The sequence below is a fragment of the Drosophila sulfurigaster genome, chromosome 3 (assembly GCF_023558435.1).
Source record: "Drosophila sulfurigaster albostrigata strain 15112-1811.04 chromosome 3, ASM2355843v2, whole genome shotgun sequence".
NCBI lineage: Eukaryota > Metazoa > Arthropoda > Insecta > Diptera > Drosophilidae > Drosophila > Drosophila sulfurigaster.
This window is the reverse complement of record NC_084883.1, coordinates 46,514,222-46,535,545: the sequence shown is the minus strand read 5'-3', so window position 1 is coordinate 46,535,545 and position 21,324 is coordinate 46,514,222. Positions and strand designations below refer to the sequence as shown.

Sequence of the window (21,324 nt, the reverse complement as noted above, 5' to 3'; positions counted from 1 at the left end):
AACAGCATTTGTGAAACAATCACTCCAAATATGCAAAATAATTTGACTTTGCCGAGCTTTCAGTATTAACCTGACACTTGGTCTCACTGAATTACAACGGCTGATATCGATAAGTCAGGTGTGCGCCCGATTTGTACATCGCTAACAAAACGAGCAACAACACAAACTGCAGTTTGATTTTTTATTTTATTTTTTTGTTTCGTGCCAATTAAATGCAACATGCTTTCCAATTTGATGGTGACCAATCAGAAGGTGGTTCTGATAATTGGTAAGTGTAATGCTACGCACACTGCTAAAGTAATTAAAACAATTCTTTTCTGCCTTGCACAGATCAACTGAATCGCGAACGTATCGCAGCAAAGTTCATTGACAGCCTTTTGAAAGAACAGGGACAGGGCGAGGAAGTTAAAGTGCTGCCAATTGGGACGCAATTGAAGCACGTGGCCAGCATTGAATCGTTGCTGGGTGACAACAACAACCCAAAGAGCGCAATCAATGTTATACTGCCAACACTCGCCGATTTGTTGTGCTATCACAAACCCGCCCACATCTTTCAGTTCATCAACCGACTGCGTCGCTGCGAACATGTGAGCCGCGTCTTCTTGTGGGCATCCCCGAAACTGTTGCTACACGCTGATGCCGAGTACATTCTGGCCGGCTGCGAGTACCTCTCGGAGCTGGTGCTACGTCTGGAGACGGATACCACGTTGTCGCTGCTGTCGCGCAAACCAGGTGGCGGCGTTAGCAATAAGCGTTACACTTGCGAGGTCAGCAAGACAGAGTTCAAAGTGAAACCTCTAGTTGACGCAGCAGCGAGTGCAGCAACTGTCACAGAAGTCAAGTCGGAGGAAGGCGTCAAGGCAGCTGATCCAGGTGGCACCTTTAAAATTGAGCTTGACGAGGATGAGATGGTGGCACGAAATGCGCTTACACTGCCATACGAGCGGTAAGAGTGAAGTTTTTTTTAGTCACATCCTTAAGTAAACCTCATTTTATACTAACAGCACAAGCGATACAGCAACAGAGGGCAACATTATTTATACTCCTGATGCGGACGACGACTTCGATGATGAGGATCCGGATGAGGATCTGCTGATCTAAAAGAGTTATCTCCACAAACACACACACACACAGCAAACGGCAGTACAAATCGCCTTGGCTTTAAATATTTACATAGGTCTCTAAATACAATAACAATTAAAAAAATACCTGTAAGCGAGCTCAGCCAATTTTTAAAAAATCCGGCTCGAAAATGAAACTCTTGTTTTGTGAATAGTTTGAAAGTTTATATACTAAAATGCTACAGATACAATTGCATCGCATTAGTTACTCTTAATCTTATCTAACAATGTCTTTGTAATACTCATAAAAAAACACATTCAGACGACACATTCACACCACATTTATCACACAACAATCTATAAGAGAAAAAGAATGGATCGAAAAAGGTGCATTAAATTTGATTTAAATCCGAGTTATAAAAGAGAGAAGAAATTGAATGCTCTGCCACAGCTAATTGACTTGTTGTTCTTCTTGCTGCAGTGCAACTAACTAAAAGGAACTCGATGTGCTACATTTTCGTAGTGTTTCTATCTACTTATTCAGTACGTATTGTATTTACAGTGCTGATCTGATCTACTAGCCGAAAAGCAAAGTGAAGCATTGACAAGGCAAGAGCATTCTTTTGTGCGCATAATTCTTGATAAAAATCCTAGCTGAGTTGCAGCATTTACTATTATATATAACAAGTTGGCAAACTACAGTCGCATTTGCGCGACTGTAAGATACCCGGTAATACCGGGAAATTGTATTATGAGCACATTTACTATAAGAATCTTTGAGGTAAAGATTGACGGACCGAGAGCTATAACTCGAATGCTGATATTGGAGATTTTCCTTTGACTACCGAGTATATAAGGACGTTTAAAACACTTGCACACACACACATAAACATTTAGAGGGACGCGGTATTTACACAACAACAAAATGATTAACAAAAATTGTTCAATGGTAGCGTTTTCAATATAAAAAATGGCTATAACAACTCGCTCCCACTTTAAACGGGAGAGAGGTGCTCATCATCGACGCTTGAGCAGCGCTTCAATGTCGCTCTTGGGATCCGAAGCGAGCGAACTCCAGGCAGTGTCTTGGCAGAGCGGCAGCTCGGGAAGCACACGCGTTTCACCATTCACCTCGCATGTTTCGCGCAGCTGAAAGAATTTGCCAACCAGCTCATCGATCCTGGCGTGAAGTTGCTGCCCGGTTAACTGAGCATTGGCCAAAGCTTCTTCACGCAGTGCAAAGACATCGTTGTCGTTGTCCAGATGCTGTTGCCACTCCACGGGCAGCTCAAAGTCTTCGGGCAGCGAAAGAGTCAGACCACCGTTCAGAGTCTTGGCCGCTGCAGCAGTTTCTAGTGGCGATCCATTCGAGTAGGCCAAAGGCGAGACGAGGAACTTAAGCTGCGCGTAGATTGAACTACGTCCAATGAGTTTGGCTGTCCAGATGCCTGGTGTAAGCGGTTGTTTGAGGAGCGTCTTCGAGTGATTGATAACATCCAGCTGTGATTCTTCCACATGCAGCTCATTAAAGTCTTGCAGACGTCCCAAGGGATCCAACCACAGCAGCGTCAAATTGTACGAGTGCGCAGCATCGTCGCGTGTTTCGGCCACTCCTTGATATGTATAGCTGAGCACAAGCTCACTTTTGGGCCCTAGCATCTTGGCAAAGTTGCGTGCCACCTGCTCCTTCTGGTCAAAGTCCGTGGAGACCTCAAAGTTGCGCAAACGTTTGCTAAAGCGCGCATTCCTCGCCAGCTTGCCCAGTTGCACGGGTCGCACACGTGTCTCCAGTTGCAGCTGCTTGGAATCGTTGCGACGCTGCGCACTGAAGCGCACCAGGAAACCCTTGTACTGATCCCGATGCAGATAGTGCGTGAGCTCTAACAACTGTTCCGCCTGCAGTTGATGCTTTAGCTTTGTCTGCTGCACTGCCAAACGCATCAAGCTGTCTCCTATAGTGCGCGTCAGATCGTCGCCAGCGCTGTGCACATCCTCGTGATGGTAAAGCGACTGCCAATAGCCATGCAGATTGGCGTAATCATTGGTATATGGGCCATAGAGCCATTCCTCTAACTGCAGCAACACAGCCTGATTGATGATCGGTTCAAATTTGCGTGCAAAGAACAGAGACTTTTGCTCGGTGGCCTGCAAGCGGGCCCAATCCTCAGGCTTGAAGTCATTGGGACTGCAGCCGCACCAGTCGACGACATGCTTATATTGACACTTGCAGCCCTGCTTACGTTTCCAGTTGGTCACATGCAGATTGTTGTCCACATAGCTGTGACAATGCTGCGTGTTCCGCAGCACCGTGTGAAAGAACGATTCCGCTGGCAGCAGCGTATGCCGAAAGATGCGCAACAGCTCCTGCAGCAACGTATCCTCCTTAGCCGGATGCGTCACATAGCTTACGAAGGGACGTGAGAGTGCCACCCAATCGCTGCCGCCATCGACTTGAATGCCAGCGGGCAACTTGCGGTCTCCGATGCGCCACATGTGCGTATCGCACTCGACAAAGGTCTTGTCCAGTCCCTGCTTCTGGATGAAACGTTGCGTCTCGCGGCCGTGACCTTTGACAAAGTTGCGTCCTCGATTCGCACTCATAAAGTCAACGAGTTTGTCCAGCGTCTTGACGGGAAAGTCGCTTTCACTGAGATTGATTACAAAGTCCCATTGCCAGCTGGACTTGAGCAGATCCTGCATGCACTGCAGCAGCATTGTCAGCAGCGAGGCGCCGCCCCAAATGGTCGAAAAGCGTTTGCGGGCCAATCGTATGTTTGGAAACTTTGGCTCGAGTTCGAGGAGTTTGCGGTACAAATAATCCTGGCGCTGTTAGTGAGGAAAAAAACAAGGGAACATATTAACGGGTGCGCATTGATTAAGGTTCGATATTTTAAAGTACTTAAAGCAGATTCTAAATTTAAACCCTTTGAACATTTCGTATCGGATATTAAAACTTTGCAGTTCTTCAAAAAAACGACTTTTTGGGGTTAAAATCCAATTCTTTCTTTCAATTGAACGATCGTAACTTCCTGTCAATTCGGAAATGCCCGCATACAATCTAATTGGGGTTCTCCCAAGCCTCATAAGGCAAAGATATTGGCAAGCTACGATTTAAAGCAAAATTCTAAGCATAGGGTAATAAAAAAACCTTTACATAAACCAATTTGACATTTTCGTCCAAAATAAAATAGTTAAGATTAACAGCCTTCTGTAAATTAATGTTGCTTGATGCTCGGATTCTAAAAATATAAAACTGTCTAACACAACAATTAGCACAAACGATGAAACCCATTTTAATTAGCAAATCCGGCGCAGTGGCGAGGCAACTAGCTTTCTCGTCTCTCCCCCCCCTGAACTCACCGCATCCACGTGAATGTAATAGACGTGCTGGGGCGCATAGAGCGCGCGGAGAAGTCGATGAACTTGCCGCAATGCGCGGCCATTCAACGTCAGTAGAAATGCAATCCGAACTTGTTCCTCTCCCGGCGGCGCACTGCTTGCTGCCAGTTGTGCTGTGAATTCTGTCGAGGATTATACAATTAACATAGAAGACAGTGCGCAATTTAATTGATAGCAAAACTTACTGGCAATGCCCGTTTCATAGACATTCATGGCATAGAAACCACCGCAGATTTCTTTGGCATGTCCCAAGCATTTCATGTTGCAGCTGGAATCGGGCAACTTGGCGGAGCTTGGCGGTGCATCGAAGCCACAGAAGCACTCGCGTGAATACTGAACACCCGCATAGGGATAACCCGACTGCAGGCAAAGCTCCACACAGCTGCTAGGTGAATTGGAGGTCTTTAGACTGGCAAAGTAGCCGCCAAGCAGGCGACTGTCCTTCTCGTCGCGATAGCAGCCAAGTGCCACGTTGGCTGTATGATTGCCGGCAGGGCAGCTGCTTTGCAGTTGGCTGGCATAGAAGCGTCCAGCCTGAATGGCACAGGCAATGTGGGCGATATGTTGACGGCAGTCTTTCGTCTTAGCACGTTGAAGTGCCGATATTGCTTCCTTGGCATTGATATCACATTCGGGCTGGAAGCCCAGTTGCTTTGCCACCGGCACCACATTGGCGGGCGCTGCCGGTGGCACTGCTGGCGAGGATTCGGGAGTGGATTCGTGGATATCGCGTTGGGTGCGCAATGCGCCCGCCAAATCAATGTCGCGTGATTTGTACGCCAAAAACAGTTGGATGGCAATTATGAATAGCAGTATTATGAAGAATGAACGGTAGCGACGCAACCAACGCATCGATGGCGACGACTGTTGCTCCATGCTGACCATGAGAGCCTCAAGGATTCACTCGTTTTTTATTGTTGTTGTAGTCGTTGACGCTGCTGCTGTTGCTTGTTGTCGTTCTATGAATGCGATGCAGTGATGCAGGCATGACCAGCGTTTGTGTGATTATTGTGTGCCTCAAGCGTATGGCATGGAAATTATTTACAATTTGCTTAACTTTAACTTATTTACGTATATTTAGCTGCATTTTTCACTCCCGCTTTTCACGTTCTACATGCACACGACATTTGCAGCGAAACAGCTGTTTGAGCTGTTGCCCTGGTTGATCGATAAGTTTGCTATGGCTTATCATCGAAAGCGGGAATCGCATTATACTCAAGTTGTTATCGGCAACCTGTTTATTATTAAATATTAGTGTTTATTAATTTTGAAAATTTACTTATTATGCAATTTAACTTATTTTCTTATGTTTTTCATTCATACTTTGCCACTTGAATTTACAACAGCTGTTTTCGCTCCTGCCCTGGGAGCTCTCTATAGATGATGTCTAGTTTATTATCGATAAGCAACAGCTGATTGGTGTTGCTATTTCGAATTTATTCGCTTGAACAGTATAGTTTTTTAACAATTAATTTAATATTAAGACTGCGTATATATATTAAATCAGTTTATTATTTTGTCTGGCACTGCGATACAGCGTACCTGTTAACAAAACAAAAGAACAAAAATGGTTGATCCCAACCGCAAAATTAACCGACTGCCAGAGAAAGATGTAAGTTTTCTAGAGGAATGTGAGTCAGAATTTGCCTTGCGCTACACCACAGACGATGCTGAATTTATGGCGCACTGTGCCAAGCCCGTGCCCGAGCCACCGCTGGTAGACAACTGGATGAGCGGTGGTGGTGGAGGAGGAGGTGGCGGCGGAGGAGGCGGCGGTGGTCACAATTCATATAATAATCGCTACAATGGAGGTCAACGCCGAGGCGGCGGCAATCGTGGATGGCATAGACGTGGTGGCGGCGGTCATGACCGTTATAGAGGTAACTGCCGATAAGCATACCATAATTTGTTCGGCAAATAATATATAACCATTTCTAGATAATCGAAACTATCGACATGAGGAATATCCTCGCAGAGATCGCAGTGGCGGTGGCGGCGGTAGAGACGGAGGTGGAGGATATGGAGATCGCAGACATCGCAATGAACCGTCACAGAGCGGACCAACTGGTCCGCCCATGAATGTGAGGCGAGACTACGGCAACTTTGTGCCCGCCTCGCGAGATTAGCATGCAATTTAAAGTGCCCCCAATTTTTACACGTGTATAATTATATATATAGATAATATACTGGACAGCTTGCATGATGTTTGAAAGCTATAATTCCTTGGTGTCTTCGATAAGCATTGGATGAAATACATGTGACGATTTGTGTCTTAGCATAGCGAAGAAATATTTTATAATTTTTAAATAGTTTGAATTTCGACAAAACCCATCTTATTGCGCGACCAAATGTAAAGAAATTATGTTGAGTAAAGTCAGTCAGGACAAAGTATTTAATATATATATATATAGGTGTACGATATATTGTGGACTTGAATGTTAGAGATATAATGAGACTGAAATCTTAATTGCTAACTGATGATGTATTCCTGTACTGTCCTAGACAGCGGACTCGGATAGTTCCTCGTCCTTTTTCTCGCTGGCTGCAGCTGCCGACATTCCCACCCCCATGGCGGTAAATAGATTGGACACCGGACCAGCGCCGCCCATTTGCGACTTGTAGCTGTCCATCATGTTGCGCAGCGTGTTCACATTGATGTTGATGGGCTCAAAGTCCTCGATGTCATCGAAATCATCTTCATTAGCGCTGCGCTGCGAGCTGTTCACGTTGGCATTGGCATTACCGCTGGCCTGGAACGATTTGCCTATTGTAGTCTGCGATAATTCGCGATCCATTTGCTCCATGTAGGCCTTGATATTACGATCCAAACGATAGCTATCCGGGCCCATGCCGCTGGCACTAGAAAGAGCATCAAAGTTGCGTTCAATATCATCCTCATCCGCATAATCGCTCATCTCTGAGTTCGAGTCCCAGTTGTCCTCGGGTATCACAAAGTCCAGGAAGTTGCGCACATGAGTGCTATCCTGTTCCTCGGACTGAATGAGCGAGTTGCGTTGCTGACATGCCTTGCGCATCGAGGGATTCTTCTTCACCCTGCTGTTACTGCTGCTGCAGCTGGTGCTTGCTGCACTTGCTGGCTCCGCCGGCTCATCGTCATCCGAATCCAGTTCGGCAGCGGCGGCTTCTTCTTTTGTCTCGATGCCCTCAAAGTTTGACTGTCTATCCAAAAACTGCGACAGTTGCTTCGTAAATTCAGCTGCATTCACATCGCCATTGGGATTGTAGAGTTTCTGTGGACCATAACGCTGCTGCAGCATGGCATCCAGTTCCTCGGCACTAATGTTCAGCCAATCATCCGCATCGCTGGGCAACAAATTGTTCTCCTCATCGCGAAGCTGCTCAGCGGCATTGCCTTCGCCTGTGTGCAGCAGCAACTCAACAATTTCGGCGCCCACCAATGGAGCAGTGCGAAAACGTTGCTGGTTGCCCTTGAAGTACTGCTTGGCAGTGTTCAAGAGACGAACATACTCCGCACTGCCCTCAAGATTGTCACGAAAGTAACCCTTCTTCTGCAAGCTGCGCAAATACGCACGCCAAGCGGGAGACTGCTCCTCCAACTCTTCGCTGGACTGTTTCGCCTGGCTGGCCAAGATTTCGAGGCCGCTGGCCAACTTTACGCCCAGCAGTTGCTCCTTGTAGATCTCGGGCTGGGCCACAGCGTCAGTTAGCTTCCAGCCAAGTCGACGTTCTGGGGTATATTGACTATGCATCAACATGGCGTAGAGACAACGGGTGAAGGCGACATTTGTGCGTATCCTTTGCGACTCTGGTGGGAAATAACGCATGCTGCGCAAAGCCTTCGTATCCAACGAATCGCGTTCGCAAAAGGCACGCACAGCGGAGGCCACAAGCGCAGGACGCTGCTTCAGCAACTGTGCCGCATTTTGTGGCAGCTGGACAATCTGTCGATGAATAGCAGCATGTTGTTTCGCCGCCTGAAACTCACGACAGCGCGCATCGATGCAGTTCTGTATGTCCTGGGAGCAGCGATAGAGCGTGGGATTGAGATGAATGCGATGCACAGCAGTTGCCATGGACAAACGCTTCTGTTGACTGCTGTTCGTCGAGTTCTGGATGAGCTGCAGTTGACCATTCATTATGTAGACGCGCTGCTCGCAGGTTTCGGGACTTGCCCAGTCGGGCAGCACATCGGCGGCCTCAATGAGTAGGAATTCGCCATCAGCATCGCAGACACGCGCTATCCAATCCGCTCGAGCGGCGGTCAATTCACTCAGCAGGTAAACAATAAACCATTCGTCGCCAATATTATCGCCATAGTGGGTCACACCATGCAAATGAGGTGGTAGTGCAGCTGAAAGATGTAAATTTCAATGTCATCTCTAAATATAGACATAATTATATGGTACTTACCTTCCTGTTCCTCCTCTCCCTCATCTTCGTGGTTGTCCTCTTCGTTCAGCAGACGCTCCTCGGCGCTCCCCGTCCGCAGTTGCAGTTGAAACTGATCCTTGTGCCAAATGTAAGAGCGCTCCTTTACTTTCATCTCCACTATTTCCATACAATCCTTCCTGACCTGTTCCAGCTGCTGACGCAATTCCTCCTCGCTTGAATCTTTTTGCTGGGCCAGCTTGGGAAATATATAATACTCCACAAAGTCATCTTCGCGCACAAATTCCAAGTTGGCTCCAGGAAGCTTACTCATCTTCGCTTTCTTTCACACTCCTTTGTTGTCTGCCCTTTGTTTTCTTGTAGTTGTTGTTTTTTATTGTTTTGTTTGTGGCCGTGACTCAGTTTGGATTTGTATCCTTGGACTAGCTCTTTTTGGTAGCGAAAATACTGATTTTTCAAAAATAGGTCAACAAATGGCACTGCTGATGACTAATGCAACTATTTTTAAACTAGTTCTCATTTATTATTTGCTCAACAAAAAACAAACAAAAACGCTTTGTTGCAAAGGGAGCTGTTGCTGTTGCCAATCACGCTGCTATCGACTCGCTCTCGATAACGATAGACAATTGCCAAAAAAAAACATGTTAAGTATCGAGCAGCCCACACGACTGTGAAATACCCGCTAATCATTTAAAGAAAAAAAAAGTAGGGGATTGCACAGTAATTAAGATGGAATTTTTAATTTATACTACTAGATTTATTTGTTATGCCCGTTACATTAATCTTTTTTTATGTGTAATGGGTTTAAAAATCTTTCTTTTATTTACTTTCGCAAAAGAAATAGAAACTAAAATATGAATGATCAATTTAACATTTATTAAAGTGAAACTTATTGTTTGTATTAAAATAAATTAGAAAGTTGAATAAACTTTAAATAATTTGTTTTTGTTAAGCATCGCTGTGCACAGTGGTTGAAATTATGTATATTAGGTCAGTGGTGAAAAATAGTAATAGACTTGTAACGGCCTCGAAATATAAGAAAAAGTATTAAATTAAAAGAATGGTCATATTTAGATAGATAAATTAATAACCAATACAAAATTAAATATGTATAATACAAATATCAGCTAATGCTCTTAAGTTAGTTTAAGATTTGTTGACTCAACTGAGCCTAGCGGGTAGCGGGTATACTACATACATAGATATTTTCAAAGCGATAGAGACCATTTTTATTGCATTGAATGTTACAGCTGAGGCAGAACTCGAAGTGATTACAACTAATATAAGTCGACGATAAATAGACGTGTAGATATACAAACATAGCCCTTGGGCTATATTTTAAATGCTTCTTGAGCCTTCTTGAATGTTTCACATGATGATCCAGTTGAATCGATGTACTTCTACTTTTCGGGGGTGTCATTAATAAAAATACTCATACTTCTGGGCATGCTGCAGCATCACCTCCATCGCCTTTTTGCCCTGCAGCACACCATTGCGTTCCATGTAGTTCCAAATGGAGGCCATAAATATACAAAATAGTATGACGCCGAACACTATGAACTTGAGCAGCAGATAAATGGTCCGAAGTCCTACCGGAGCAGCAAATTCCACGAGCAGCACCAGCAGCACAAACAATACTGTTGCTGCACTATAATATAATAAACGATCCGTGTTCAGTTGCAACAAGGAGGCATCGCAGAGAGCCAGAGCTTCATTGAGAGCTGCGGTGCGAGCAGCTGGCAACGGTTGAGCCACCGACAAGCAGACATCCTCAAGGGGAGCATCTCCGGCGCCGCCCAATTCTCGCATTCCCTCGCCGTTCACTTTGCAGGCGACTTGCTCCACATCCACAGTAGCAGTTGCTGTAGCAACAGCAGAAGCACCATTTGCTGGCAGAACACTCAAACGCAACTTTGCGAGCACCGCTTCATGGTCGGAGAAACTGAACTTCTGGCCAGGCACACGCTCTGGGAACGGCAGTGTGTACTCTACAATCTCGGCATTGATGTGATCAGCGCCACGCACAAAGATGTGATCGATGCGTATGCCCAGTGGATTTTTCTCTAGCAAACGCGGCGATGTATAAGAGTTGCGTCCGCATTCATTGGTGCGAATGGTGTCCGAGGCACAGCTGTCCTTCATCTTCGACGTGTACAACAACACCTTGTATGAGATATCCTGCGGTTGTGTGTTCAAATCTCCAGCGAGAATCTGCAGCACCGAATTGCCGCGCGTTGCCTCAATGAACTGGGCGGTGTCGAAGGCCTGAATGACACGGTGTGTCTTGTACTCATCGTTGTCATTGTCATACTCGGCATGCAGATGTGCATTGTACAGATGCACGATGTGATCGCCAAACAAAATGCGACAGAGACCAACTCCTTTGCCACCAAACCAGTCCGCATGCTGAATCCGATGGAAGTAGCCGTTAACCGACCAGGCGTGGAAGAGTGTGCCCAGTATGGGATACCGAGAAAGTACCAACAACCCGGCACCCATCACTCCACTGTGAAAGTAATGGGCATGGGGCAGGACATTGGCGGTGCCTTCTTGCAGCTTCTCGCTATCCTGTTGGGACCAGACTTCTTGCAGCGACACAATGTCATAGTCGCTGGACCTTAGCTCCTTACAGATGGCTTCGATGCGTGGCGCTCGATCACTGGAGACCAATGGAATACCCCTGAAACCACATTGAACACGTAAACAATGCCAAGGCAAATTAGATTAATGCGCGTGACCAAATTAGGGGAAAGTGACCATAAAACCAAAAACACACACCATATATTCAACGTTAGAATTTTTAGCTCCAACAGCAGCATTGCGATATGTGTAATATTATTGTCTTTATTGTGTGCCTCATTTGCTATAACTGGCGTTCATTGGGTACGCGGGTCGCGCCGATAAGATTACAGGTTTTGTTGCTAAACAAATCAACACGGCATTTTTTGTTGGTGTATTGGTTATGGTGCAGTTTTAGGTCTCGCGTGAAGTTGGCTGCGCGCAGTTTAGAGTCTATGGCGGGTGACCAAATTGAATTAAATATCAATGAATGCCCATGTTAACATTTTTCAGCATTAGCAGTAACATTGCAAATTGCAATGTATAATAACGTACTTATAAAATTTCCAGTTGCTGCATTTGCTGTAATATTATATATTAAATATGCGCAGTTTTGCATCTCACTTGAAGTTAGCTGTGCGCAATCTGGAGGCACGTGAAGTTGGCTGTGCGCAATATTAAGCCCTTAAAAAACTGGAAGCACATTATTGCAACGAGTGAAACGCATTTAAACTGGGTTTGAAATCAAAATTAAGTAAGTAAGTAAGTAAGTAAACAAAATGGCACGTACTGAACTGGAGCCCAAAAAACAAAAGCGTAAATCAAAGAAACGCAAGCATGAGGCAACGCAAGGCAGCAGCGACGACGAGGTGGCAAACAAAAGTTTGATCGTGGACGAGCAACCAGAGGAAACTCAAGTGGAACCAGAGGAAAGAGTAAAGAGTAAATATAGATATTGGACTAATGATCAGATATTCATTAAATACCTTTCCCCTAAGCAGGCAAGGCATCTAAACGAAAGCAACAAAAGCAAGACGTTACAGCGATCAAAGAGAAACGCAGCAAGCAATCAGAAGAAACCAATGAAGATGTTGAAGGCGATGAGGTCGAGGGTCCGACTGCAGAGCAGCTAGAAGAGGCAGCGAAACCAGAGAACACTAATGCTATTGTAACGGTACGCCAAAAGAAGAAGCAGAAACATTTAAAGCGACTAGAAGAGCAAAAGGATCAAAATGCCGACAAGGAATCCAAGCGCAATGAAGAGTACTTAAAGAAATGGAAAGACAATCGAAAGGAATGGAAATTCGAAAAACTGCGACAGATATCCATACAACAGACTGCCTTCGACGAACAAAAGGTATCTGAAGAGCTGTGGCCCATTGCTCTTGAATATCTGGCGAGTTCCAAAGGTGCGGCGAAGACAATGCTAACGAAGCTGGCTGACGATGTTATCCAAGATTTGGACAAAAAGTGTGAGAAGCTGGAAGATGATGCTGAACGCAAGACAATTGTGGAATCATCGCGTTATCAACGAGCTCGCAATCTGCTCCAGAATTTTGACTGAGCGAGCTCTAAATATGTAGTCATTAAGTTCAAATAGTAAAACAAATGCGTTCTTGTTAATGTTTAGAGTTTTATGATACAACAATTATTAAAAGAAAGAGTTATATATATCTATATATATTTACAAATCTACATAAGCCAACATCTTGTCCAAATATTCAATTCGTTGCCGCAGCAGTTGTTTCTCCTCTTCAACCTTGTGCTCGTCTAGCTTGTCCAGCATGAAGTGCTGCATAAACAATCGAATGCTCTGCTTGAACTGCTGTAACTTTGAGTTCTTGGCAATGCGCTCGAAGGCTTGATACACTTGATCCTCTTCGTTGGACAACAACAGCCGCTGCATAATCTCGCGCATAAAATAAAAACTTAGTTTGTGCAGCTGCATAAAGTCCACAACCTTCAACACGGACAACTGCAGTCCGGAGGAGAGGATGAGCTGCTGCAGAAAGCTGGCCAGATTGCGTATCTGTGTCTTGGACAGCGACTCAATGTCGTTGATGCGATCCCAGCTGGCAAATTGAAACGCCAACTGGAACTTGCGATTGTACTGACAGAATTTGAGTGCCAGATGGGCATAGTACGGATTAGAGCGACGCTCGTTGAGCGCACAATGTATAATCACATACGCAACGGTGCGTTGATCTTTCAGCGCCAGATGCAGAATCTTTTCAAAGGCATCCACATAGTCAGCGGCACTCATAATGATGCAGAAAATGTTACGTCGTTCCGCCGTATTCATGTGTTGTTTCTTTGCTAGCTCTAAGAGTTTCTCCGAGTAGCGTTGACTGCCTTGTTGCTGTCGCTGCTTCTCTTGGTCTGCCGCCTGGGCAGTGCCCATCTCGGCTAGATTGCCTGTCCAGGCCGAGCCAACAATCCACCATTTGCCCACCTTGTCGGCACGCAACAAGTCCTCCAATGTGATGTTCAGTGTGACCACATAACGTTCATTGCGCAGCATTCCCTTTAGACGCTTCCGCAGCGTCTCTGCCAACTCAGGATCGTATTGGGGCAATTTGCTCATATTGTTGTTCTTTACAGCATTCAGTGTGTCGATCATAAAGCGCAGTCGAGGATTTTCTTTCAATTCCAACGGTGCTGCAGCGATTTGCGTTTGCACATTCTGCATCATGCTCTTGAAGGCCAAGGGATCATCTTTGCGCAGTCGAAAGCCAACAGTTTGGAAGATCAGCAGCAGACACTCAACCGTCTTCTCGCATAGATTGGCTGCCAGGCGAGCAATTAGCTCGAGCAATAGTCGCAGCTCATAGATCTTAAACATGTACATGTAGCAAAGCAATAGCATGAGGTTGTTCAATCGCTTGTCCTCCACCTCCAGTTCATCCAGTTGCTTCAGAAATCCATCGAATTGCTCCACAAACGTCTGCAGAAAGTGTGCGCCAATCTCGCTACCAATGTGCGCATGCAAATAGGCTAACAACACCATGTGTTCCTGCACCATGCGTTCATTGGTCTTCGTTCTGCCCAGCAGCGCTTCTTGCAGCAGTTTGGTCAGCGTTTCGTTCATGTTGTAGCGTGAGTTCTTCATGTACAGCTCCTCGATGCCGCTGGCAATCTTGTGCAGATTCGCCTCGGACAGACGATTGAGCAAACCTTTGCTCTGCTTTTGGAGACGCGCTAATTTCTCCGCCTGCTGTGCACTTGATCCTTCGCTAGCCGCCAGCAGTGCACGCTGATGAGGTGGTACATACTTTTGGCCCGTTGCCTTGGGCTCAGATTCGTTGGCATCGTTTACTATGTTGCCATCAGCATCGCGTTTGCGTCCATAGATGTCTTCCTTGTCTACAAAAAGATAGTGTATGATTAGGAGTAGCTGCAAAATGTAAATAACAAAAGCTTACAATTTGATTGCTCCTCGTTGCCACTTTCAGAGCCATCTTCGTCTTCATCCTCAGAATCGTCTTCATTCTCTTCCATGTCACTGTTCTCCGACGCCTCTCCACCGTCATCATCTTCATCCATTTCGCTGTTTGCCTCTGGCATCTCATCTTCCTCTTCGCTCCACATGCCTGCTTCCTCCTTTTCCTGCTGCTCTTTCAGTTCCTTTTTGCGGCGTTGCTTCTCCTCCCACTTCCGCTTTTCCTCGTCATCGTCTAGCACAAAATCAAGTAGATAGTCCAAGCCATCATTGAACATTTTGCGCACCATGCGATTTTTATCCTTGCTCTTGTTTAACTTTAGTTTCTTCTCCAATTTAGCAATTTCCTTGTCCTCCTCCTCATTCTCGATCCTCAGCTGCTTCATGCGCTGCTTACGCGATTTCTGCAATAGTTCCTTCTGCTGGCGCAGTTCTCGTTTCCGCGCCGTCATCTCATCCTCTCGCTGGATACCAGCGTGCTTTGCCGGTTTCTTGCCCAGAGGCTCAAATGTTTTCACTTTAAGTGCAGCTGGCAGTAAAGCGTCAACTTCCTCATCACTAAAGTCAGAGGCAATGGACTCATCATCATCGGCATCCACTTCTCCAGCCAACAGCTCCTCGCGAGGAATGTCCTCCGGATTGATTTGTTGCTTCTTTGGCTTCTTCTTTTTGTTGTTTTTGTTTTTGCCTCGCGCTGCTAGAGCGGCTGCTTCGGCAACAGCTTCAGCAACACGCTGCGCTCCATCGGTTTTGGCCGCATGATAGATCCTTTTGTTGTTCTTCTTGGTCTCATGCTTGAGCTTGCGCTGCTCCTTCCGACTCAGGGGCTTTTGTTTTGCTGCCTTTTTTCTTTAACTTGACCATGTCAATGTAAATTTCAAAATTGTTTGTGTTTCTAGTGAGGCCAAATCAGCTGAGCGCAACACGTGCGTGGCGTAATTTAGTACATTCGGCGGATAGTATAAATTTGTGATTTTTGTTCTTCCGCAGTGGACAAACAGCTGTTTGTTTTTCTATTTAGCTTCAGTTCAATTTGTATTTTCTATTTGTTAAATAATATTGAATTGAATACAATATGTCCACACGCTGGTATCCGATTTATCAACGCGGAAATCCGCAACTGCGAGTTTTCCTACCAAACTTCTGGATGAAACTGGTGCGACCCACCGAGGAGCAGCCGGCTAATGTTGTCACATTTGCGGTGTCCACACAAATGACCAAACATGATGTGAAAAACTATTTGGAAAAGATTTACAAAATTCCCGTGGTGGATGTGCGCACACGTATAGCACTAGGCGACACCAAGCGGGATCAGGTATATGGCTACATCACCAAGAACGAGGATGTCAAGTTGGCTTATGTAACCATGGTGAGTGGGGGAACTAAATTTGAATTTTGAAGACGACATCACAAGTATTTCCGTTTGTTTTACAGCCCAAAAATGAAGCTTTTACGTTTCCCGACCTGTTTGCCAACAAGGCAGAGAAACAGGAGAAGGATGAAAAGTCAATGGACGAGTCCAAGCAAGGATTCCGCAAATTCTTGGATCGCAATAAGAAGCGACCTGGCACTCCAGGATGGTACTCTATTTAGACATATAGGCATTTTATAGTTTAATAACATTTATATTTTGTTGATGAGTAAACTGAATTTAAAGCTCTGCTCCAATTCCAACGCCTTGGACGTTCTTATTTTACTTGGCATTCTTCACCGCTGTGGCGACCCAGGCACGAATCTTATCCTCATCCTGTAGTCCCACCATGCGCTGCACCTCTTTGCCATTCTGCATTATCACCAGCACGGGAACAGCAGCCACATCATAGTCCAGTGCTAAGTCAGTGTGCTCATCAATATCGACTTTGGCTAGCTTTATGGAGCCTGCCTGTTCACCCACAATGCTCTCAATGCGTGGTGTCAACATCTTGCAAGGGTTGCACCAACTAAATAGAAGTATTACTTAGTTTACTATAAATAAGGACATATAGAATATCATCTGACGTACGTTGCGAAGAAATCGACGACCACGGGTGTCTGACTCTTCTTCACTTTGTTTTCAAAGTCCTCGGGACTCTGCACCTTGAATATTTCCCAACGCTGCGACGACACGGAGAAGGCTCGCTGTTGGCAACGCAATTGACGCGTTGCATTGCTTAGGAGATTTACAATTTGCCGCTGCATTTTTATTTGTAATTTGATCACAATGAAATAGTTACGACAGTTTATGACAATACAACAACAGCTGACAGCTAATGTGACCAGTTAATGAAAACAGCTGAGCTGTTTTGTAGCAAAAATTGGCTGACCATATGCAAGTAATACAAAATACTACTATTCATATGAAAAAAAGTAGGTTTGTTATTATTTTTCAGATTTGCTGAAGAAAAATCAGAAAAAATACTAAATTAAGAAATAAATACGCAGCTGTGAAAATACCAACACCAATACACGGACACACTGCAAAACACGTATTCGCGTTGAGTTAAAAAATTGTAACATCAAAAGTTCAATTGACGGTAGTTGATTGCACACAGCAAATTTATAATTAATAGTGTTTAGTTGCGCCGCGACAATTTGTGCTGTAACGAAGTGTATGCATTAAAACGAAGCGTGTGCAAGGGACTTACAAGTGCAATTAGAGAAGCGCCCTATAACTGCGCAAATGGCAAAGAGCCATCGAATGAAGTTTGACGAACATTAAAGAGGACAGAGGCACTGAAAGTCGAAAAGACACGACAATTAGCAACAACGCTGCTGCTGCACAATGGATGATCTGTCGCAGGGCGACATCTGTCGCGTCTGCCGCTGCGAAGCGGTCGCAGATCGCCCGCTCTTCTATCCCTGCATCTGCACGGGCAGCATTAAGTACATCCATCAGGATTGCCTGATGCAATGGATGCGTTACTCGCACAAGGAATACTGCGAACTGTGTGGCCATCGTTTTAGCTTCCAGCCCATCTATGCGCCCGATATGCCACGCGTTCTGCCGCTACGCGATGTCCTTGTGGGTCTCATGTCCGCTGTTTTGGAGGGCGCTCGTTCATGGCTCCACTTTTCGCTAGTTGGCATGGCCTGGTTTGGTGTGGTGCCATTGTCAGCGTATCGCACCTATCGCTACCTATTTCGCGCCAGCTCTTTCGACATGATACTCTCGCTGCCGTTTGACATCTTCTCCATGGAGAATCTGGCTGAGGATGCGTTCCGTGGGTGCTTTGTTGTCACGTGCACTCTGCTCTCGTTCATTGGTCTTGTTTGGCTACGCGAACAAATACTACATGGTGGTGGACCTGATTGGCTGGAGCGTGACGAGGCACCAGCTCCAGCTCCGGCTGCAGCACCCGCTCCACCTGCTGCTAATGCTGCTCCACCTGCCGCTGCTGATGCGGCACCAGTTGCCGCTGATGCGCCACAGGATGATAACAACAACGGCGAAGCACCGCAAGAAGTGCCTCTCAACAATCCTGAACCGGCGGTTGCGAATGCGGACAACGATGAACAGAACTGGAATCCCATGGAATGGGATCGTGCAGCCGAAGAGCTTACCTGGGAGCGTCTGCTGGGTCTTGATGGTTCGCTAGTCTTCTTGGAGCACGTCTTCTGGATCATCTCGCTCAACACCATGTTCATCTTTACCTTCGCTTTCTGTCCGTATTGCGTGGGCAACTTTATACTAAGTTCAATGGACCTGCTGCAGCCAGAGAAACCTTTACTCCATTTCCATGGATTGATCACCACGCTCTTTGGCTACTGTTGCATTGGACTGACACTGGTCGTGCTGCATTTCTTGGCACGCATCTTTCGGCTGCGTCGCATCTGCTGGTTTATTGGACTCTGCTACATTGTGGTCAAGGTATCGCTACTATCCGTGGTTGAGATTGGTGTGTTGCCGCTCATCTCGGGCTGGTGGCTGGACATTTGTTCGTTGCCGCTGCTCGATGCCAGCTTGAAGGATCGCAAGGCCAGCTTTAAGGCTGCACCTGGAACCTCGCTCTTTGTTCACTGGATGTTTGGCATGGTTTATGTCTACTATTTTGCGGCCTTCATTTCGCTGCTGCGCGAAGTGTTGCGTCCCGGTGTGCTATGGATCTTTCGCAATGTGAATGATCCGGATTTCAGTCCTATACAGGAGATGATTCACGTGCCCATCATTAGGCATGTTCGACGTCTCGTTGCCTCAGCCATGATCTTTGGTTTCGCTGTGCTGCTGATGCTCTGGCTGCCCATACGCATACTCCAGGTGATTTGGCCCAATTTCTTGCCCTACGCGTTGAGTGGTGACTCCGAGGTGAACGATCTGAGTTTGCAGCTGTTGCTGCTGCAGGTGAGTGAACACAATTAGTCAAGCAATTAATTAGTTTACACATTAATCAATTATTTGTTTTCAGATTGTGTTGCCTGGATTCTTTGAGCAAACGCAGACGCGCATTTGGCTAAAGGGTTTGCTGCGCATCTGGTGCACAGCTGTCGCCTGGCTGCTGGGCATTCGCAGCTATCTGCTGCCCGCTCCCGAGGAGCCACCACCACCAGCTGCTGCTGCTGCCGAGGAGGCTGCCGAAGCTGCAGCCGAGCCAGCAGCTGATGGAGTTGCTGCTGCAGCTCCTCCAGTTCCGCCACCACCGCCCGTACCAGAGCCAGCTCCACCGCCGCCACGCAACTTGGCAGCCGCCCATCAAGCCATCATGCAACCCGTTGTACCCGTTGGCTTCCAGCCCTACGAGCGTCCCTCGTTCTTTGCCGTGCGCCTGTGCGCGCTGCTCTCGCTAATGTGTCTGTCTATCGTGTGTGCTGCCATGCTAATGCTCACCGTGCCCGTCTACATTGGCCGCCGTCTGATGATGTTGTGGACTGGACAACCGGGTGATAAAGTGCCGCCTTTGGTTGCCGACGATGCGGTGGCTGCTGCTGCCGTTGATCCGGAGACAGCGCGTAAAAACGAACGTTTGTTGCGGCCACATGAATTATACACTGCTGAAATCGGTGGCTATCTCTGCTGGATTGTGTCGCGTGGTATTGCTGTTGTCGTCACACTGCTGCCCCAAGGACGCGCTGCAATTGTGAACAAGCTGAAGCACTGGGCACGTGTTGCCCTCCAGTATGCGCTGCCAGTGCTCACGCTCGTGGGCATCTTTGTGCTGGTGCCGTTGCTGTTTGGACTGCTGCTGGAGCAGGTGGTGGTCATACCATTGCGTGTGCCATGGCGCAACATGCCCATACGCTTCCTGTGGCAGGATTGGGCACTGGGCGTGCTCTACACCAAGATTGCCATTGCACTGACGCTCATGGGACCCGATTGGCATCTCAAGCGTGCGTTGGAACGCGCCTACACCGATGGATTGCGCGATTTCGATTTGAAATTTGTGATTCGCGATCTCGCGGTGCCGGTGGTGACCACATTTGGTTTGGCGCTGGCAATACCCTATGTGATTGGTCACTCCATATTGCCAATCTTCATTGTGGATCCCTTTGGACGGCTGTTCATTTCGAAAGTGGTGTATCCAGTTAGCTTCATACTTGTGGGAAGCATTGGATTTGTGCTCTTCCAAATAAAGCAGCTGAAGAAGTTGTATTTGTCCATCAAGGTGGACAAGTATTTGGTTGGCCAGCGGCTGGTCAACTATGAGCATCGCAAAAAGCAGCAGGCTCAGCAGGCGGCGGCTGCGCAGGAGCTGAAGGCACGCCAAGAGGCCGAGGAGGCGCAACAGGCACAAGCCCAAGCTGGCGAGGCGCAGGCAGTAGAGCCACAGCAACAACAGGGCTATGTTATACCCAATGCGGGTCCCGATGAGGAGAGGGAACTGGATCCGGATCCCTTGGTCAATCTCGCCGAGCAGGCAGCGTTGCATGCGCGACGACGACGAGGTCCGATGCCGCGAATCCTGATAGCCGATGCCAATGAGGAGCTGCTCTAGGGTTACGTTTACTTCATCTGCATGTTCATCATGGAGTCCCTGTTGTTGTATCTCTGTTTGGCACACATGCTTCATACCCATCCACACGACACATACACTCAGACCCAAACTCATACACACTCACACTCAATGTATCATCTAGAACAGCAGCTAGAGACAGGGATTATGGCACAGGTCATGTAAGTAGGCGATGCCGCCAAAAAAAAAAAATGGGGCATGTTTCAAAATTTTCAAGTTGCAATCAACTTTTGTTTTCTTGCTTTAGAGTTATTTCTTTCTTACGCGTTAGACACAATTGTTTGTTAGAACTTTTTTTGCTTATAGGTCCCCCCTCCCTCAAGTTCCATGATCCCAATCCTTATCCATACGATACGATGTACGATATTTTAAGCCAGCCGCAAATAGCCAATAGTTGAAATCATTGAGAGTTCAATGATTTTCTATAAATATTTATAAAAACACACATATAAATTCGGGGCAAGGACTAACCGATATTCACCTGCAACATTTGCAACGTTGCTTTGTAAAAAGAAAACAAAAAAGAAAAACGAAAAAAAACAAAAATTCAAATACTATGATATCCATCAGA

At 46.4% G+C, this 21,324-nt stretch overlaps 10 protein-coding genes across 11 annotated transcripts; 5 read left to right on the top strand and 5 right to left on the bottom strand.

Moving 5' to 3' along the window:
• Positions 1-107: 107 nt before the first annotated feature.
• LOC133846073 (elongator complex protein 5) lies at positions 108-1,258 on the top strand. The gene is made up of 3 exons (XM_062280813.1): positions 108-268; positions 331-946; positions 1,005-1,258. The coding sequence occupies exons 1-3, from the start codon at positions 220-222 to the stop codon at positions 1,099-1,101; spliced, it is 762 nt and encodes a 253-aa protein (XP_062136797.1). The 5' UTR covers positions 108-219; the 3' UTR covers positions 1,102-1,258.
• Positions 1,259-1,636: 378 nt separating this feature from the next.
• On the bottom strand, positions 1,637-5,612 carry LOC133846070 (xylosyltransferase oxt). The gene is made up of 3 exons (XM_062280808.1): positions 4,646-5,612; positions 4,422-4,582; positions 1,637-3,887 (listed from the first exon to the last, which is right to left on the bottom strand). The coding sequence occupies exons 1-3, from the start codon at positions 5,343-5,345 to the stop codon at positions 2,079-2,081; spliced, it is 2,670 nt and encodes an 889-aa protein (XP_062136792.1). The 5' UTR covers positions 5,346-5,612; the 3' UTR covers positions 1,637-2,078.
• A 251-nt stretch (positions 5,613-5,863) lies between these two features.
• LOC133846074 (heterogeneous nuclear ribonucleoprotein 87F) lies at positions 5,864-6,679 on the top strand. The gene is made up of 2 exons (XM_062280814.1): positions 5,864-6,340; positions 6,399-6,679. Exons 1-2 carry the CDS (start codon positions 6,028-6,030, stop codon positions 6,584-6,586), a joined length of 501 nt encoding a protein of 166 aa, XP_062136798.1. The 5' UTR covers positions 5,864-6,027; the 3' UTR covers positions 6,587-6,679.
• Positions 6,680-6,783: 104 nt separating this feature from the next.
• Positions 6,784-9,425, bottom strand: LOC133846071 (protein ecdysoneless). The gene is made up of 2 exons (XM_062280809.1): positions 8,853-9,425; positions 6,784-8,793 (listed from the first exon to the last, which is right to left on the bottom strand). Exons 1-2 carry the CDS (start codon positions 9,142-9,144, stop codon positions 6,959-6,961), a joined length of 2,127 nt encoding a protein of 708 aa, XP_062136793.1. The 5' UTR covers positions 9,145-9,425; the 3' UTR covers positions 6,784-6,958.
• A 611-nt stretch (positions 9,426-10,036) lies between these two features.
• Positions 10,037-11,812, bottom strand: LOC133845748 (putative neutral sphingomyelinase). The gene is made up of 2 exons (XM_062280306.1): positions 11,610-11,812; positions 10,037-11,511 (listed from the first exon to the last, which is right to left on the bottom strand). The coding sequence occupies exons 1-2, from the start codon at positions 11,648-11,650 to the stop codon at positions 10,251-10,253; spliced, it is 1,302 nt and encodes a 433-aa protein (XP_062136290.1). The 5' UTR covers positions 11,651-11,812; the 3' UTR covers positions 10,037-10,250.
• A 229-nt stretch (positions 11,813-12,041) lies between these two features.
• Positions 12,042-13,095, top strand: LOC133845749 (uncharacterized protein C7orf50 homolog). Of its 2 annotated transcripts, none has more exons than XM_062280307.1 (2): positions 12,042-12,332; positions 12,389-13,095. In XM_062280307.1, the coding sequence occupies exons 1-2, from the start codon at positions 12,170-12,172 to the stop codon at positions 12,952-12,954; spliced, it is 729 nt and encodes a 242-aa protein (XP_062136291.1). In that variant the 5' UTR covers positions 12,042-12,169; the 3' UTR covers positions 12,955-13,095. The 2 variants fall into 2 exon arrangements, with proteins under 2 accessions (XP_062136291.1, XP_062136293.1); XM_062280309.1 differs by having other exon boundaries at positions 12,048-12,332; positions 12,392-13,095.
• On the bottom strand, positions 13,014-15,677 carry LOC133845747 (nucleolar MIF4G domain-containing protein 1 homolog; the record flags this gene model as incomplete). Its single annotated transcript, XM_062280305.1, has 2 exons — positions 13,014-14,753; positions 14,813-15,677. Coding segments are annotated over 2 exons (2,544 nt in total), but the record flags the coding sequence as incomplete, so codon positions are not given.
• A 132-nt stretch (positions 15,678-15,809) lies between these two features.
• On the top strand, positions 15,810-16,503 carry LOC133845750 (large ribosomal subunit protein uL23m). The gene is made up of 2 exons (XM_062280310.1): positions 15,810-16,198; positions 16,264-16,503. The coding sequence occupies exons 1-2, from the start codon at positions 15,905-15,907 to the stop codon at positions 16,420-16,422; spliced, it is 453 nt and encodes a 150-aa protein (XP_062136294.1). The 5' UTR covers positions 15,810-15,904; the 3' UTR covers positions 16,423-16,503.
• Positions 16,434-17,089, bottom strand: LOC133845751 (thioredoxin, mitochondrial). The gene is made up of 2 exons (XM_062280311.1): positions 16,832-17,089; positions 16,434-16,769 (listed from the first exon to the last, which is right to left on the bottom strand). The coding sequence occupies exons 1-2, from the start codon at positions 17,005-17,007 to the stop codon at positions 16,523-16,525; spliced, it is 423 nt and encodes a 140-aa protein (XP_062136295.1). The 5' UTR covers positions 17,008-17,089; the 3' UTR covers positions 16,434-16,522.
• Positions 17,090-17,228: 139 nt separating this feature from the next.
• Positions 17,229-20,906, top strand: LOC133845745 (E3 ubiquitin-protein ligase MARCHF6). The gene is made up of 2 exons (XM_062280304.1): positions 17,229-19,147; positions 19,212-20,906. Exons 1-2 carry the CDS (start codon positions 17,591-17,593, stop codon positions 20,733-20,735), a joined length of 3,081 nt encoding a protein of 1,026 aa, XP_062136288.1. The 5' UTR covers positions 17,229-17,590; the 3' UTR covers positions 20,736-20,906.
• The last annotated feature ends 418 nt before the right edge of the window (positions 20,907-21,324 follow it).